Raw genomic sequence first — 20,129 nt, 5'->3', positions numbered from 1 at the left:
GATGAAGTGAAAATGAAAACCAGAAAGTTAAAAGACAATAGCAGATTGATTGAACTTTTGTAATGCGGCAAAACAAGAATTGAAGTCACAAATGCTTGATTTGTGGAGCCAAAATTCCTCACAGAAATGTAATTATTTTAGCAAGACAGTTTTTTAGTTTTAAGTAAGGTACGGATGAGGAACCTCAACAGTTCTCATACATAACAAGATGGCATCTAACACATCCCCAGTTGATGTGTGCAGTGGCCATACAAGAATGGGAGAGTGTCTCTAGAAATACCAAATGATGCAATCAATGAAATCACAAAAAATGTAAATTAAATTTTAAGAAAGCAAAAAATATCCACCGCAATCTAAAATTTTACTAACAAAGGTTCTTGACGAGCGGCACGGTGGCGCAGTTGTGGTTAGCGCTGTTGCCTCGCAGTTAGGAGACCTGGGTTCGCTTCCCAGGTCCTCCCTGCGTGGAGTTTGCATGTTCTCCTCTTCTTCTACAATGGCCCTAGTGTGTGCTTGGTGTGTTTGTGTGTGTCCTGCGGTGGGTTGGCACCCTGCCCAGGATTGGTTCCTGCCTTGTGCCCTGTGTTGGCTGGGATTGGCTCCAGCAGACCCCCGTGACCCTGTAGTTGGGATTCAGCGGGTTGGAAAATGGATGGATGGAAGGTTCTTGACAAAGACGAGTCAGAGGTTTAACTTTAAGGATGACAAGTGCCATTTTATGAGTGAAAAGGCAACACTGCATTGTACAATTCAGATCTCATGTAACTGGTAAAGAAAGCTGCAGGTAGTGTCACGTGCTGGGGATGTTTTGTTGCAGTTGTGCCTTGGCAACTTATCTTTGAAAGAACCATGAATTCAGCACTATAAGTAGAGGATTCTCTGGTGTGAGGGGAGGCCATCTGTATGATAAAGCTAACGTGCAGCCACAACAATAATTCCAAACACTTATGTAAAATGATTAAAGAAAAGACGATTTAGAGTTTTTAAATATGCCAGTCAATGTGCAGGCCTTAATTCTTCTGAGATATAATGGCAGGACCTAAATAAGTACTTCAAATCTAAGAAATTCCACAAGTGATACCAAATCCCCATACAGTAATATGAGAGACTGATCAATAACTACAAGGTGCACTGTTGCAGTTAATACTTTTAAAAACAGGCATAACCCGCAACTGAGGCCAGGAAAGTTACTTTTACATAGGTAAACTCAATGGTGCTTAATTTTCTTTAATAAATACATTAATGATTTGTTTTATTTTGCTACTACTTAGTGATCAGTGTGGCAGCCTTATAGCTTCAGAGCTCAGGGTTTGAATCTAGGCCCTTTCACTACCTTTGTGGATTGTCCATCTCACCTGTGGGGTTTTCTTCTGCTTCCCCCCCAAATGCCAAAGACGTACAGGTTGGCTAATTGGTGAGTATAAATTGGCATAGTATATGTGAGTGTGGGTATTTGCACGATTGTGCCAGTGGACTGGCGTTAGCTTTTGCCTTGCATCAAATGTGGTCATAATAGGCTCTAACTCATATAATTTGGAACTGGTTAAGCAAATTTCTGTAATAGGTTGATGGATCCTGTATATTTAGTATTATGATAGTAAGTTTTGCCTGGAAATCTGACAGAGAAAATTATGCAAAAAAAAAAAAAAGAGAGGCATTTTCAAGGCACTATACATGTTCAGTTAATGGCTAATTTTAATTGGCCGAGGAGTGAGTGTGACACGTATGTATATGGATTTGCCTTGTGAGGGCCTAGCCTACCGTCTGAAGGTAATTTCAGCCTTGATTCTCACCCTGCACTAAAGCCTCTAGCTCTTCACAACCATGCAAAAGAAAAAAATTGCAGAGATGATTGCTGCAGATTACTTCTAGATGATACTCATAAATGAGTCCTTTACCCAAACTTGTCTAAGGCTAACACAGAGGTGTAATAAGGGAGTAGAACATTTTTGTCAAATGGTTTCCAATTCTCTCTAAAATGGAGGAGCTCTCACCAGAAAAAGAAAACAATCACTTCCTCCATGCCTCCAGCTCCACCTCGCCAACCCAGTCAGAATAAAGAGGATGAAGAAACCACAAGAGTTGGAAAGAGTCTGACACATTCAGCTAATCTTCATCACACCACACGAGGGGGCCAATTTGTAGTTTTTGTGGAATAACAGATTTGTTTTTCCTTTTTCAATTTGCTCTATATTGCATTAAACTGCGATCTCCCAGCTCTTGCTGATATTCTAGTTATTTTACACCAAAATAAAATGCACAACTGGAAAAATTGTTCTTTCTGGCTGTACTACTTTAAACATTCATTTTAGTTTGAAAGATGCTATATAACAAACATAGATTGAGTGATAATTTATTTCTGAAGTACTTTATGATAAAGGTTATGGTAAAAGGGTTATTAAAAGTGGTTATTTGCAGCTCATGCATTCTCTCTTTATATTTGTAAGCTGAGGAGAAACCCTTCCGGTTGGAATACATCTCAATAATAAATAATAAAGCTTACAGCGTTTCATTGGACAGTTTATTACAACAAATGCAAATTTTAATTCTATTGCTTCCCCTTTAGTTAGTACTTACTATAACTGAAGGAAGGAATTGTCCAACAGAGTGGTTTCACTGAATTTATTGTACTGTTACACGGCTCAAAACCCCAGCTCATACAGTAATTGTGGGCTCCACACACAAAATATCTTTATTTCAAAAGAATGAAAGGCTTCATACAGTCTCACATTGCCACCTAGGCAGCATTCTTTACAATCTTCTCTCCTGTTTTTGTTGAAAGTTTCAGTCCCTATTTAGTTTCCCATCTATGCTTTGTTCTCACTTTACCCTGGTAAAGTAAAGTTGCTCTTGTTAAGGGGCATTACACTTCTGCTTTCATCCAAAGCTCTATTTGCCCAAATTATGTCAATCATTGACCATGTAAATGACACATTACTTATTACTCAAGAAAAATGCTTAAAATCAGTCTTTTGTTCTCTTTACAAATCCTTTAACTGAATAGCTTGGTGTAAAGAATACTACTCTGCCATTGTACGCCAATTTATAATATAAGAAAAAAAAACATCACTACTCTTTGTTTACTATAGCACCCTGCAGCAGGTAAATCATCATAAGGTACTTTAAGTATAAGTGAGCCCAGAACAGTGAGTTGGTACTTGAGCATTATATTGTCAGAACTTGGAAATAAGTCAAGTGGAGACTGGTCTTGCTTCAAAATTACATTTTCCTATTTTTTCTTTCAGGAAAATTCAATTCCTTGCAGCACCATTCAATCAGCACCTAAGACAACCAGTAATTTCAGACATTTGAACCAAATACAGCACTTAACATAACGAATGCTGTTTAGCTGCCAGGCACACAAACACTAAGCACATTAAAGATCGTCCTCTGTAGGTCATTACCTGCAGGCTCTCCTCATTGGATTTAGCTTTACTTTGTGCTGAAGTGGTACAGGTTGTTAGCTGCCGTTGTGTAATTTAATCGCTGAATTACATGAGTCAAAGCACGGATCGATGAAAGTTTTAGAAGAGCACAGCAAAAGCTTCCCTGCATTTGAGAATCAAGTTTCTGAGAGAAAAACAGAGTGGAACCAAACACTGAAGAGATACAGTACATCTTTATGTTAAATATGATGAATCACATCCAAGGTTTTTTGAGATCTTGTATATTGCTGGACATTGCATTGCTTCAAACAGCTGTGTTAAGAGTCAGAAAAACATTAGCTGAAAAAAAAAAATCTCTATATCTAGTACTGAGTACTCTATATATATATATATATATATATATATATATATATATATATATATATATATATATATATATATATATATACAGTATATATATATATATATATATATATATATATATATATATATATATATATATATATATATATATATAGTATATATATATATATATATATATATATATATATATATATATATATATATATATATATTAACTAAGCCATTAACCAAGGAATGATTTAGTGCAGACTCCACTTTACTAATAAATGACTGTCATAAAGCTGCAGGGTCTGATGAATGAGGGACTGATGAGCTTCATTGATTGTTGCACCGCAGGTTAATACCAGAAACATGAAACCCACAAGAAAGAAGAACTCTAATGCATAATCAAATCATCTGGTATATTTCATGCAGTGAAAACACACAGCTAACAAAACATAAGCGCAAAATAAGGTGAATACATGTATATGACTGCAGGGTGAATAGTCAACCTTGAATTCTTCAACTTTTGCTGGGAAACTCTTTACCCCAAGTAACAGCAGAGCACAGTCAGAAATTACACTATCAAACCTATATTTAAACATATGAAATGGATAAACAAAGGTAGTACACAAAGTTCAAACAAACAGTTAATAGAACCAAGCTGCATGGCCTACTCATACAAGACTACCTGGCAGGATTGTTTGTCCACTTGCCCCCTTCTAAGGAATTCCTTTTCATGCCTCTCTCTCCTGGCCAGTAACTCTTTACCCCAAACCTATCAACTCTAGACCCAATACTGCCTCTGACATTAGACTGCATTAAACTCACTTCTTCTAAAGTCACTTCAAGCCTTTCTTTTTCTAAGGGACATCAAACTAGCAATCCCTTCTATTTCACAGTTCTAAGCCTAATGTAGCTCAAAATCAGCCCAGTCTAGAAAGCAGTTTCTGGGCTGCTACCGTTTAAAAGGAAAATGGTCCCACTCTTCCCATATGGAAGAAGTGTGTTGATACCTAATGGGTCACTTCTCCTGGCCCTCACCAATAAAATTGCAATATACAGTAGTTGCAGCTAGCCTGAGCTAAACTCATGTAATGCCATCAATTTCCAATCCTCTGTAGCCACAGAGGGATCTAGCAAGATATTTATCAAACATGGGAACATGGTGCCGCAGTGATTGTGTGCGACCTTCGATTAAATAATTTATTGCAGCAGTACTGTCTCTTTCAAACATACTAACCCCCAATTCCTGTCCTTACTTTTCTTTCTCCAAATACCCAATCGCCACACAATCAGCTCTGTAATAGACGTTAAGCCATCTATAAGCTTAGAACGCCAATTCTTCAAAACTTTTAAGGAACATTGGAATATCTTCGTAGTACATGTTAAATTATTCTATCCTTCCAGTGTCACACCAGTCCCAGCAAGCATACAGCGCGAGGCAGGAACAATCTGTGAACGGAGTGCCAGCTCCTTGCTAGCGCAGCGACACCATGTTTAATTATTAACAATATAGATTATTTAAATGAAGTTAAAGTTTTATCTGTATAACATAACATATTTTGCTGAATTTCATCTTAAAAATGATATCGTCATCATATGTAAATACGCGCTTTATAAAGTGGCTCAAGTTGTGCAATATTATAATTGTAGTGCAAGTTTACAGTGAGGTGATTGTACTAATAATAAGTACAAACATAATAATAATAATAATAATAATAATAAGTACAAACAGTTTTACAAGGAGCACTTGATGGACGGATTGACAACGTTTAGAATTCTTGGGATGAAACTGTTTCTGAACCGCGAGGTTCATACAGGAAAGGTTTTGAAGCGTTTGCAGTGTGAGAGCAGTTCAAATAGGCAGCATGGCTGAGGCAGCGTGTGCTTGATGTTTTATACCGATAATTCTCTTTCCGATACACTGATATGTGTAGAAACATGACAAACTTGAACTGAAAATCTCTAATGAGTAAACGAATGCTCTCTCCTGAGCATACACTAGGAACAAAGCATTATGGTCTAAACAAATAAAGCTGTGACTTTCTATCTCAGTGTGAAGATTATTCCATAGGTGTGGGTCAAGAGAAGACTGATGATAACCCATCCCCATCATTCATTCTAACTAATCCCTCAGTCAAAGGATAATGAAGATTGGCTGAAAAATCTCATTTCACCTGAAAAGTGATAAAGTTGATATTCACTTTTATGCACCATGGCATTCATAGATAAAGGAATGATAGCGGCTTTGGTTAAGAAGAAAATTTCAGGATATAACAAAGATGAATTCACCCAGGCAGAAGATTACTTTCTGTAAAATGTAATGATACAATTTTAAAAAGAAGCAAAATAATATTTAGAAGAGATGTGATGTACAGATCCACTGGGAGAATGCTCCTCACACTGGACTACTGTTCATGTACACATATTCTTCAAAAGATTCCCACCATTTACTAAAAAAAATTGCAGTGAGTTTGAAATGCTTCTAACATAACCTCTATACCTTGCCTATACATTTCCTTGCTTTTCAATACACTCATTTCATCCAGAATACAACCTTCTGAATACCATTGGGTGAAAAGTTTTTGGATGTGTGCAAAGCCAGTTATGCACCAGTACTTTCACCTCATCATCTTCTGTAAAATGACAACCTCTCCTAGTAAAAAGGCATTTTCCTCTCTTGTTAGTCTTTGGTCTCTAAGAAAAATGGCTGCAGCAGTCCCCAGCCTTTAATCTCTCACTTGTCTGATCTCTTATTGTCTGTTCCCATACACTTCAGTAAGAAGATAATCCTCAGTAAAGCTTTTTCATTCATAATGTCCACAAACAAGTTTGACTTTCAGCTCCTTTACCTACATTTGTCCACTAAAATCCCTCAACACTTATTCATTCATCTTTAATAAAAAAACAAAAAGATACACAAAATCATCCACACCTCAGTAGCAGCTCACTCACTGACAGCTAGGTTAGAAGCAGGGTACCGAATCACAAAATCATAAGTTACAATGTTACAAAGCCTCACTGAAAAAGGTCTTGACTCACAAACTCTCTTATCACTCTCAGTTCTGTCATGACTATTGCTTAGATGGCCTTCTGTCAATTCTGATCTTTTTTTGTATGAATTATTAATGGTTTTTATCAATGTTCATAAACTTTCATGTACTGTGTGAGATCATTGTGCGTGTATCATTGGTAGCAATCACCTTTCATTTTGTTGGTTATATTGTAACTGCTTGTATAAGCAAAGAAATCATGTGATATACGACATCATCATAACCAATCAATTTAAAATGGGGGTGCATAATACTCAGCATCCAAAACTTCGGATTAAAACAAACACTACTGGGATTTACAGATTGACAGGTCATCAGACAGGTTTAGAAATTTTACGTTTGTTTATCTTACTTTGAATTAAAAAGTTTTTCAATAACAGTTCTCCCACATTTTTTTCTGTTTTAGATAGATGTCTTTTACCTTTAATGTTCTCTTGAATTACCCAGCTAAAAAGACACCTTCTTTTCTTTGTCTCATTGACCTCTTTTTTTAAGTGTAAACACCTGACATTTTTCCACCTTATTTATGGTAGGTTCTTCACAACAGTCAAATGCATTGTACTGTCTGCTGAATAAAGTTTTAAAAAAACTTTTTAAAGATATGGGTTACACTGTGAACTTATTTTAAATATATTTAAATAAAGAATATGAAAATAGGAAACAGATAAAGAGATAAAATGGCACACACAATCACTCTGATTTAGAACAACTAGTATTAAACGTTAAAATCTCCACTTGCTGCAGGGACATCGAACTGTTGGCCTTAAGTCTGCGCCCCTATTACTTGCCCAGAGAGTTTGGACAGGTGATTGCTGTTATTGTTTACATCCCCCCTCAAGCGAACGCGGAGATGGCGAGTGACATCATCCATTCCGCAGTTGCTAAGTTACAAACGCAGCACCCTGAGGCACTTGTGCTAATCGCTGGAGACTTTAACCATGTAACGCTGGACAAAACATTACCTGCCTTCTCCCAGTATGTGGATTGTAACACTCGGGGAAACAGGACTATTGACCTACTGTATGCAAACGTTAAAGACGCACACAGCGCCACCCCGCTGCCTGCGCTTGGGAAAGCAGATCATAACCTGGTTCTGCTTCAGCCTCAATACAAACCAAGAGTGAGGGCGCTACCTACAACTACACGCTCATTCAGGAAGTGGTCCCCTTTGCTTTGGAACTACAGACTGGGATACAGTATATTGCTTGGGTCACATAGTGAGAACATTGAAGAGGCTGTTGAATGCACAACTGATTACATCAACTTCTGTATGGACATTGTAGTTCCAGTAAGAACAGTATGCTGCTATGCTAACAACAAGCCATGGGTTACAAGTGACATCAAGGGCCTTTTGAACCAGAAGAAAAGGGCTTTTAAAGGTGGTGATAAGCATGAGCTCAAGTGCGTGCAGAAGGAACTCGAGTCCAGCTCAGGGCGTGAAAGAGCAGTACAGGAGAAAGCTGGAGCAGAAGTTGCAGAACAACAGCATGAAGGAAGTGTGGGATGGGATGAAGATTATCACTGGCTGCAGCTCGAAGCGGGGTTCCGCCATCGAGACAGATGTGGAGAGAGCAAACCAAATGAACAACTTCTTTAATAGGTTTGATCACAGTAACCCACTCTCACCTCAGAGTACTGCATCCTCCAACCATCCTTCTGCTGATACCAGCATAGGTGAGACATCCCCACCCACAATTACAGCAGCCCAGGTGAGCAGAGAGCTGAAAAGACTTTGTGCCAGCAAAGCAGCAGGTCCAGATGGTGTATCGCCACGATTGCTGAAGGCCTGTGCGTTGGAACTGGGGAGTCCTCTACAGCGCATCTTCAACCTGAGCCTGGAACAGAGGAGAGTTCCAAGGCTTTGGAAAACATCTTGTATCACTCCTGTCCCAAAGGTATCACGTCCTAGTGAGCTGAATGACTTCCGGCCTGTTGCTCTGACGTCACATCTGATGAAGACCATGGAGCGCTGCTGCTTCACCACCTGAGGCCACAGGTCCGCCATGCCCTCGACCCTCTGCAGTTCGCATACCAGGAGAAGGTGGGAGCGGAGGATGCCATCATCTATATGCTTCACCGATCCCTCTCCCACCTGGACAGAGGCAGTGGTGCTGTAAGAATTATGTTTTGGACTTCTCTAGCGCCTTCAACACCATCCAACCTCTGCTCCTTAGAGACAAGCTGACTGAGATGGGAGTAGACTCACACCTGTGGCATGGATTGTGGACTATCTTACAGACAGACCTCAATATGTGCGTCTTGGGAACTGCAGGTCTGACATTGTGTGCAGCAATACAGGGGCCGCAGGGACTGTACTTTCTCCGGTCCTGTTCAATCTATATACATCAGACTTCCAATATGACTCGGAGTCCTGCCACGTGCAAAAGTTTGCTGATGACACTGCTATTGTGGGCTGCATCAGGAGTGGGCAGGAGGAGGAGTACAGAAAGTTAATCAAAGACTTTGTTAAATGGTGCGACTCAAACCACTTACACCTTAACACCAGCAAGACCAAGGAGCTGGTGGTGGATTTTAGGAGGCCCAGGCCCCTCATGGACCCTGTGATCATCAGAGGTGACTGTGTGCAGAGGGTGCAGACCTTAAATATCTGGGAGTGCAGCTGGATGACAAATTGGACTGGACTGCCAATACTGATGCTCTATGTAAGAAAGGTCAGAGCAGACTATACTTTCTGAGAAGGTTGGCATCCTTCAACATCTGCAGTAAGATGCTGCAGATGTTCTACCAGACGGTTGTGGCGAGTGCCCTCTTCTACGGTGGTGTGCTGGGGTGGCAGCATAAAGATGAAAGACGCCTCACGCCTGGACAAACTTGTTAAGAAGGCAGGCTCCATTGTAGGATTAAAGTTGGACAGTTTAACATCTGTGGCAGAGCGACGGGCACTAAGCAAACTCCTGTCAATCATGAATAATCCACTGCATCCACTTAACAGTGTCATCTCCAGGCAGAGGAGTAGCTTCAGTGACAGACTTTTGTCACTGTCCTGCTCCACTGACAGACTGAGGAGATCGTTCCTCCCCACACTATCGACTCTTCAATTCCACCCGGGAGTAAATGCTAACATTAATTTTATTTAAATTTTTTTCATTTTTATTACTATTTAATTTAATATTGTTTCTTTGTATCAGTATACTGCTGCTGGATTATGTGAATTTCCCTTTGGGATTAATAAAGAATCAATCTATCTATCTATCTATCTAGTAAGAACATATAGTAAGTACATAAACACGCAAAGTTTAGCACTACAAAAATACATACATTTTCTTATTTGGCCATGCAGTTTGAACAAAATTATTCCCAGCCTATAGCCATGGCTTCATACATAGAAACTTGTCATAATATTTAACCTTCACAAGTCATTTGGCAGATCAGGGGCTTCATGTATAATGCCGTGCGTAGAATTTGCACTATAACATGACGTAAGCACAAAAACTGAAATGTGCTTACGCACAGAAAAATCTAGATGCAGGAATCTGGACGTACTCCAACTTCCGCATTTTTCCGCTCCATAAATCCTGGTCAGCGTGAAAAGTAACGCTCGTGCACGCGCCTTCTGTCCTGCCCCAACTCCTTCCAGAATTACGCCTCTTTGAATATGCAAATCAATATAAATCGCCCTTAAGCTCAGCCTTCTGTGAAAAGACAGTGGGAAAAGCATGGGGAAAAATAAAAGAATTTCAGCGAATACCAAGTGGAGGCAAAGGAAAAACATACTATTTGTTTATTTAAACCGTGGTATAATCAGCAAAAGGAAGTTGATCGAGTGACATAGCATGTTAGAGAAACTTGAAAGCTCACGTTCACAAAGTCGCACAGTGCCGGAAATAAAAAAGAAGTTGTCAGATATCAAAGTCGCCGTGAAAAGGTGAGTCGTAGCCCACCATCTGAGTGTCATATGAAAGCTTATTAGGGTACTGAGAAAAAAAAGGCACACAGTGTGGAAAAAGCACGAAATGTCAACTTCAATATCAAAATTTCCACTTTAATCACGTAGTTTATTTTGCCATTAAAACAGAACATCATAAACTTCATCTTAAAATCACTTAATTAACCAGTTCCTCAAATCACATCGTAATTAAAGTAGCACGTTAAATGCTTTGTTTTGTATGTGCTCTATGTGTGTGAATCACTACTTGCTTCTTAAACCGGCTTTCTCTTCCTCCAACAGGAATCCATTACATTCATGATAATACAGCTCTCTGAATAACTAAAATACTGAGATGTTTACGTGATATCATTTTCATGATGATAGGAGTTAAAGCACGTTATTAAACATGGGTTTCACGGCGCAGTGATTGTGCGCGACCTTCGATGAAATTATTAATTGCAGCAGTACTCATAGGTGGCTCTAGGCTTGTGGCGGCTCTGGGCAGAGAAATAATCTGTGGCCCCTTCTCCCGCCAATGTCAATATGGTATCTTATTCACTGTGGATGGTCATGTCCGTTGCAGACACTGTATAGCCGCCTAGTGCTCATCACATAAGCATTTAACTTTTGTCGAAATTTGCTGCTGCGTTTTTAGCTGTGTTGTTATTTTCTCTTTCTGATTTATATTTAATATATATTGGCGTGACTGCCCCTGCAGTCCTTGCTTTTGTTTCTCCAAGTAACCGATCGTCAAACAATCAGCTCTGTAATAGACGTTAAGCCATCTGTAAGCTTAGAGCACCGATTCTTCAAAACGTTTAAGGAACATTGAAATATCTTCGTAGTACATGTTCAATTATTCTATCCTTCACGCCAGTCTCAGTAAAGAATATAGATTATTTAAATAAAGTTAAAGTTTTATCTGTATAATATAATAAACATATTTTGCTGCATTTCACCTTAAAAATGATATCATCATCATATGTAAATACACGCTTTATAAAGTGACTCATGTTGTGTAATATTATAACTGTAGTGCAAGTTTACACTGGGGTGATTGTACTTATAAGTACAAACAGTTTTACAAGGAGCACTTGATTGACTGCGTTTAAAGTTCTTGGGATGAAACTTTCTGAACCGCGAGGTCCATACAGGAAAGGCTTTGAAACATTTTGCGTGGCTGAGACAGCGTGTGCTTGATACTGTATACCGATAATTTTATTTCCAATCAGCTGCTGCTGTGATTCCTCACTCAGATACAGTGATATAAATACTCCAAGTGGTGCAGTGAAAGTAATATGGAAAAAGATGATCTGCTGTGGCAACTCCTAACGGGAGCAGCTGAAAAAGAAGAAGAAGAAGAAGGTGCAGTGAGAGTAACAACACTAAAGCAGTCATGGTATTTGGAATAATATGGCTATTCCCTGGACCATTATATCGGTACAAGTTAATTACAATCAGATGCATTACACTAATAAACAATATGCGGTTAGTTTCAGTGTATTTATAAAGCTGCATCAGGAAAATAAGAGTAGCCACACAGGAACAGTAGTACTGCTTTGATGCTGGGTGGCCAGTCTGCAAAACGAGCGGAGAACTTGCATACGACAAGGTATAAGGTACCGTGGAAAAGTGCGTGGCTTTATGCCAAGTGTAGGTTTTATACATTGTGATTTGAACGTGGAAAAGTTCTTAAACAACATTTCTGTGTGTACGCACCGTTCATACATGAGGCCCCAGGTCACCAAGTTGTAAGAAAGAGAGTTCAAAGCAAAATGACCTGAGTTAAAAGAAACAATGTTTAAAGCTCTTTTGAAAAATATTTAATGCAAGATGTTTGATTAGAAAAAGATTATCTAAGACCTAAGTAGCATTTAAAGAGACAAAGCTTATTTGTACTGAAAACCGAAAAATATCACATTGTAACATACATTTTTTTTCCTTTTGTATTTAAAAATGATCCTACTCTGAAAATCTTCATGTTAAAAGTGCCTAAGTCAGAGAACTTACAGGAGGACAGTTTTTAAAAAGTACACATACACGACCAACACATATTTATACATATACACATATTTATACATATACACATATATATACATATACATATATATATATATATATATATATATATATATATATATATATATATATATATATATATATATATATATATATATATATACAGATATGTATATATACATATACACACATACTGTACATAGACCATAGCATCTTTAAATCTGTTTAATCCTGAGCAGAGTCACAAAGGGGTTAGACCCTATCCAAGCAAGCATAGGGTACAATATGTACATTTTTCCTTGAACTTAATTCATTTTTAAATGCAATTTTATCTTCACTTTTCATCTTAATTCTGATCAGTTCATGGGAAATGCACCATTGCTTAAACTGGATTGTGGCACAATGGTTAGGGATTCTACATGCATTGGATTAAACGGATATAGTCTGTGGATGATGAGAATGTATGTTACAGTAGGTGATGACTGCAAGCTGGCCCAGAGTAACTGAGTTACCATGTGATAGACTGGCATTACATTTAAAGGTGTTGCTTGTCTTGCCGCCACTGCCCAAGGGATTTCCCCCTAATTCCATATAACTACATGATGGAATAAAAAGGCATGATAAAATGAACATATTAATATAAGAAAAAGCACTGGGTGAGTGATAGTTTTCTCACTTTCATTTAAAAGTATTGTACACATGTACAAATACAGTATTATGAAAATAATATTCACAAAACATAATTCTGAACACCCTGCAATATGTTGTGATGTGTACACCAGAGGTAAACAATAGTAGAACAGAACAGACCTGTTACATCTCAGCAGTGGCAGCTCACACCAATATGCCAATGTGAGAAAGATGGGCACTAGTCCTATATGAATACTGGTAGCACTATAATGGCAACATTAAACAGTAAAAGGTAATGACAATTATGTACTGACAGGAAATGGCTAACATTTCTGTAATAACTGTAACCTCTTCTGAAATGAAGATAACAGGAGAATGAAACAACTACCAAGTGAATGAGAGAAAAGCATGTTCTAGGACATAAGTGCAACCTCGCTGCTGTTTAAAAAAGGACTGGTAGTACACTGGTATACTGTAGGTCCACACTTGCTCTTGGGAGTGCTAGATGCACTGGAGGAGAGGTGGGTCAATGTTTGTGCATTACACAGAGACAGAATAGACAAGTGCCTTGTAAGTAGAATAATGATATCAGGTTAGAATCCTATGACTAAAAGAATGGCTATGGATGACGAAAATGGGTAGAATTCTTTCTGGCTATTGATGGGAGCACATAAGCTTAATTAGGACATCTATGAAAATATATCACTTTTAATGGTGTTGAGGATGACTGGACCAGTCAAGAGGACAAGTGGCTTATCAAAGGCAAAAAACAAGTGGCTTATCAAAGGCAAAAATACAGGTTAGTGTGAACAGTACAAGTAGACCTAGAGTGGAAGAGGTGTTTTTGTTTTATGTTTACTTTGAATTTTTTGTTCTTCCATTATTCAGTCCTCTTGTGTTTATTTATAAAACCAATATTTTTATACATTTGGCTTCCTTGATGTTACACTGTGCACTAGGATCACCTCTAGAATACCTTTTTTGTTGTAATATTCATAGAAATATACTGATGTATACATAAATCTTCAGACTTTTTTGTAATTTAGTTCTTTAAAACACCTTTATAGCAATAATTATATAAATATTTTGAAATATTACATAGCATGTCGAAAGTGTTCAGTGTGTGCATGAATGCCAATTTGACTCACTTGAGGCAGCAGATGCAATAATCTGAATGTGCATCTCACATCAGAAACACTCATGTTCTTGGAATTGAGTAATCTTCAGCAACAATGATGCAAACACATCTTATCTGTTTTACAAAAGAGCCACAAAGTTGCTTGTCTTACTAGCTATAGCAGAAGTCTGGAACTTAAGCCATTAAAATGCCAACACACCCATATTAGATAAAACCAGGACTCTAATTTTACCTTCATCATGTGCCTAAGTGTATCTTTCAAATACTGGTATTTTGCCAGGTACTTGTGGTTTTCACTAATGGTAGTCTCTTAAATTTTCAGTGCCAGAATCAGTCACTGGTATTGTATGTTTTGAAATTCTGCTTTTATCTGGCAGTCTGATGGTACAGTGTTCCTGACTGAGTTGAACGCAAGAAGTAGTCTGTGTGAGTAGGACCTCTGGGTAGAAAAGGAAATTGGATAAAGCAACCAAAGTTCGTGCAGAGTAGCAGCCAGCAACACAGATGCCAGAAGCTCAGAGGAATCAAGTGTGATAGAGAAAGGACTGTGAGAAGTCAGCAGGTGTGCAATGGAATACGGCAGGTGATCATCCCAAATACACATGTACAGGATAGAAGGCGATGTGAAACACAAGTTGTCCATGTTCCGGTTTGACTGTAACAGGGAGGTTTGCTCAGACATGTAATGGTTAGGTTATTTGCCTGATCTGTTTTGTGAAGTAAAACACATACCTGCAGTTGTATGAGGGTTCTAACTACTCACCCTGAATACAATTTCTGGTGTGTGTGTGTGTTACTCTGGCGCATCTGGGTGCATGTTAATATATTTTAGTTTCAGGTGATGCACATTAAAAGGCATGCAAGCATTATAGGCTTATTTTTGTTTGCGGGGAAAAAAAGTTTACCTACAAAAAGGGCAGGGCCAGTGAGTAAACTGAATGGGTCAAGGCCTAAGTCTCAATAATGGTACTGTGTCTGAAACACACAATACCCGATAAAATTCACCAAAGCATTTTTTTTCAGCGAACATGGTGTGTTCACTAATGACTGTGTTCATCAAATATTTTCCTGGAACTTTGCTGTGCAGCTGATTTACGCAAAGTTTTTCTCAATGCCCCAGCATAACATTGCAGAGCTGTGGCAGCCAATAACAGCACCCCAAAGATATAATGTTGCTCCTAGTAGTGGGCTGAAAATTAGCAGAAATTTTTCCAATACATTTAAACACAAAATGCGTTTAGATGTGTAGAGTATCCATCCATCCATTTTCTAACCCGCTGAATCCGAATACAGGGTCACGGGGGTCTGCTGGAGCCAATCCCAGCCAACACAGGGCACAAGGCAGGAACCAATCCTGGGCAGGGTGCCAACCCACCGCAGGACACACACAAACACACCCACACACCAAGCACACACTAGGGCCAATTTAGAATCGCCAATCCACCTAACCTGCATGTCTTTGGATTGTGGAAGGAAACCGAGCGCCGGAGGAAACCCCATGCAGACACGGGGAGAACATGCAAACTCCACGTTATTTGTTTCTTAAATGTAATGTCTGTATATGGAGTTGAATGTCACTTGTACATAATATGTAAGCCTATTCCTTTACAAATATTACTCACAGCGTTTTGGAGAGGATCCAAAAATGAAAGAATGAAAAAATCCACAAGGTTTAGTTTTTTGCTTGTTTGATAGCAATGGCAGTTAACAATCAAAGATGACAGGAGGAGGAGGTTAGGAGCACGCGCTGATACAGAGCATTGCCGCACCCACCACATGACAAACCAACTCAAGATCCCAGATTAGGACCCAAGCACAGCCATGCAACGGGTGACACCTCAGCACCACACTAGTTCAGATGGAGTTTTTTATGGTGACTGGAGTGCCAATTCTGCCACCAACCCCCAAATTTTTCCCTGCAGTTTGGAGGGCCTACATGCAAGGATGAATGCAGATTAACGTCATAACCAGGACGGAACAATTGTAGGTTAAGGGCTTTGTTCAAGGGCCCAACAGAGCAGAGTCCCATTTGGCATTTGCGGGATTCAAACCGGAAACCTTCCAATTGCTACTGCAGATCCCTAGCCTCAGAGCCACCACTCCGCCCAAAGATGTCACGGAAAAACAAAAAACAAACTGTACTTTCCTGGTAGAGGGAGGAACTTTTCAGTTCGTAACAGGGGACAACCAGCTATTGAATCTGTTGGGAGTGAGCTTTACTGAATTCATTCTTCCTATCTCCTCTATGATTCTATGATTTTATCTCAGGGAGGCATGGTGGAATTGTGGTTAGCACTGCTGTCTCACAGCTCAGATCACAGTTCTGGCCACAATAATCTGTTAAGTATAGCTGGATGATGCTAGCTGTCAGGGACAATAAAGTCCACTACAATTTTACAATCCACTCATCTTCAATGCATTTTGCAGATTTCAGTGAAGTCACCTGACATTTCTGCAATATCAAACTTAAAGTGAAGTGACATCACTATCATCACTACACATGGCCAAATGCTAAATGTCACTAAGGACTAACATTTACAATGTAGGCAAAAGAACAAAAGGAAAAGTTTGCTTTTGAGGTGGCAACCTGAAATAACATGTAAAATGGTCACTTTACCCCTGGAAAAATCAAGACAATATAGGTAGTAGGGGACCCAGGGAAAAATACAGCATATCACAGACAGGACAAATATGAGGGATTAGGAAAAAAAAACTAGTGAAACAAAATAAAAGACAGAGATGAGGCAAAAAATGAAATCTTGCAAATGGAAAACATAAGACAAATTTAAAACGGTAAGTAAATACTACACCTTCAACTAGTTGTGAAGCCTCACTATAAGGAAAGCATTGTGTTTGGGGTAGCAAGAAACCACAATAAAATGTAGGTAGAAGAATGAATGCCCTGGCTTTCAGAGGCAAGGTAACATGGTTTTGAAGCGAGAAGCAGTATGTTGTGGGAGTGGCTGTACACAAGCAAAGAAGCTACAGCTACTTTGTGTAAGGTTGAAGTTTATACATGGAATATCTTTTTTATTCACACTTTGTTTTCCATTTATTTGTACTTTCCATCTTTTCTCCTTACTTGTACAAAAGTATCTTACTGATACAGGATTAAAAATTAAAGGGAGGGATGTTTAAAAGCTGGATTTTTCTTTCTGGGGTGTCTTAAGGAGATCATGAGCATGGCCTAATTCTTATACAGATGAACAAATCTTTTTTAATGCACTGTAAAGATAGAAATGTTTTAACAAAGGCTATCTACAGTATATTGTCATCAGTGATGTTACAAAAAAAAAAAAGGGGGCTTCGATTTACCACTGGTCTTGGGTGACCTTTCACCAAGCACTGCAGCACCATCGTGTCACCTTCCCGAATTGTGTAGACCCTCTCGCTGATATTGTCATCCTTCACTACACAGGCCTGGCCTGAATGGGCAATCTGAGCATTTGCAGGAGCTGCAAAAGAAACAAAAAAAAAATTGAGCCTGTTAGACAGCAGTGATATATAAATATAAAGGCATAGTTAGGGTTGGAAAACAGAGATGAGGGAAAGTAATATGGGACACAAAATTGGAGCTGATACACTGGAACTGTAAGAAATAGCTAGATTTCTATTTGGTAATGAATTACTTTAGATTTTGACTACCAGAACTGAAAGAGGTCTTTGTGTTGGCATCATAAATAGTACATCAGTACTAGATTAGAAAATTCTGATCTAAACAATCTTTTATATTCATATGACGAAGAAGATTTCAAAATATATTTTTGTTAGTTTCAGAAAAGTACAAAGCTTTATTTGACCATTGAATATGAGTTAAAGGGCAGAGAAATAGACCTTTTGGGTATTTGGCTCATTTTAGTGTCACTTGCTTTTACTTGAGCGACTAATGTACTGTACATCCATGCAGTACATTTCATGAATTGTAATAAACGACAAAAACCCTAATAAAAACATTTAATATTTAAAGATTAAATAAAAGACAACACAACCATTTGCAATGTGAACAAATTAAGAAAAATACAAAAAACTGGGTAAATTAATATGTATATTTGCATAGTGTCACAGGAGGCTGGGGTTGGTACCCAGCCGGGACTCCCAGGAGGATCGGAGGAGGGCTTACGCCTCCCCCAGACCATGTGGGGGCAACAACCCTGGTGGATTTGTGGACCATGGGAACCGAGCTTGAAAGCTCAACCCTATAGGGGCCCGTGGTCACCGGCAGGGGGTGCCCCAATGCCTGAGGAGCCCTGACTCTCAGCACTAACCCCACACCTGAAAGTGCTGGGGGGGAAGAAGACCAGAGACACACGGAGTGCTTCCAGGTGCGTAGCCAGTACTTCCGCCACACTGCGGAATGTCAGCGGAAGATTATTGGGAGGCGCTTGGAGCACATCCGGGTAGTGATAAAAGGAGCCGCCTCCCTCCGTTCAATGGTTGGAGTCGGGTGGAGCTCAGAGCTCAGGAGGAAAGGAGTGTAGGCGGTCAGAGACGTTCAAGAAGAGGCATTGTGAGGCCTGGACTTTGGGGGAGTTTTGAAGATTGCGTGCACTTGTGTAAATAGCAATTGTAAATAAACGTGTGGTGGTGCTTTCAACATGTCTACCTGTCTGTGTCGGAGCTGGCTTCCACAATAGTTGGAACATATTTAAAAAAAAAATTTTTAAAAAAAAAAAAAGACATAGTTCAGCTTCATTGCAGACATGTATAAGCCTCTACACAGCTACTGATCCTGATATACATGAGTATTAAATTGGATTAAGTTTATTTCTTGTTTGTTTAGTTTTCTATTGCTATTTATAAATAATGTTGTATATTATGTTACTGGTTCTGTTTTTTAATGTTGCTTTATGTTGATTTTTTTTTGTAATTATATGATTTTCTATATTTTTGTGTTTCTATGTAATTTTGTTTGAACTCTGCCCTGCCTCCTATATGTATAATGTAGGAGACAGGGCCACCATATTATACAGGGTGGCTTCCAGCCCAAGAGTACCTAAGCTAAAGTTTAAAGTTTTTCATCACCTTTAGCATAGTTAGTACTGTGGTTGGATTTTACTCTCAATTTGTTTTTGTTCTTCTTTGGTTTCTCCAGTTTTGACCCCTGTATTCATATTAAGGTACCGTTTTTTGATTCTGATTTGGAGATTACTTTAAGCAAAACCTCTTTTTCGTTCCCTTTCTCATTGCCATGATTCTTTTTATAAGCCCCTTCTTCAGGAAATATGTATTACAGAAATTGGAATTCCCTGTGTTTATATAGACACTAGAACAGATACAGCATTGAAAAACTTTTGATTTTTTTTTTGCCATCATTATAAAAATGTAGCTAAATGCAGCTTTAGCTATTGCAATTGATTGCAACAAATATTATATAATACTCTTAAAGACTGAAGTAGAACACCAACAACAGACAATGACTACAAACACAGACAGTAATAATATTATACACAAACATACTGAAACATTTTACTAAAATGGGCACAATGCTTCAATCACGTCATGCATTTAAGAGTTGATGTTTACTGGAAATGCAAGCCCTCACATCCCTGCTGGATAAAAATTATACTCGGGCATGGGCAACAGACATTTTGTCATTTTATACAGATAGACTTGAAAGATTTGGACTTACACCTACACAGAGGTTGCTGAAATGTCCTTCACTGTTATCC

At 38.7% G+C, this 20,129-nt stretch overlaps 1 protein-coding gene across 1 annotated transcript in view; it reads right to left on the bottom strand.

Moving 5' to 3' along the window:
- The window catches only part of LOC120525770 (MAM domain-containing glycosylphosphatidylinositol anchor protein 1), a 1,080,913-nt gene that overhangs the window by 851,518 nt on the left and 209,266 nt on the right, over positions 1-20,129 (bottom strand). The window contains exon 3 of the mRNA XM_039748356.1: positions 17,776-17,915. Coding sequence (XP_039604290.1) covers positions 17,776-17,915 — 140 coding nt within the window. The remainder of the gene's footprint in view (positions 1-17,775; positions 17,916-20,129) is intronic.

The sequence above is a fragment of the Polypterus senegalus genome, chromosome 3, assembly GCF_016835505.1.
Source record: "Polypterus senegalus isolate Bchr_013 chromosome 3, ASM1683550v1, whole genome shotgun sequence".
Classification (NCBI taxonomy): domain Eukaryota; kingdom Metazoa; phylum Chordata; class Cladistia; order Polypteriformes; family Polypteridae; genus Polypterus; species Polypterus senegalus.
The sequence above is the reverse complement of the archived record's forward strand: the minus strand, read 5'-3'. Positions and strand labels throughout refer to the sequence as shown.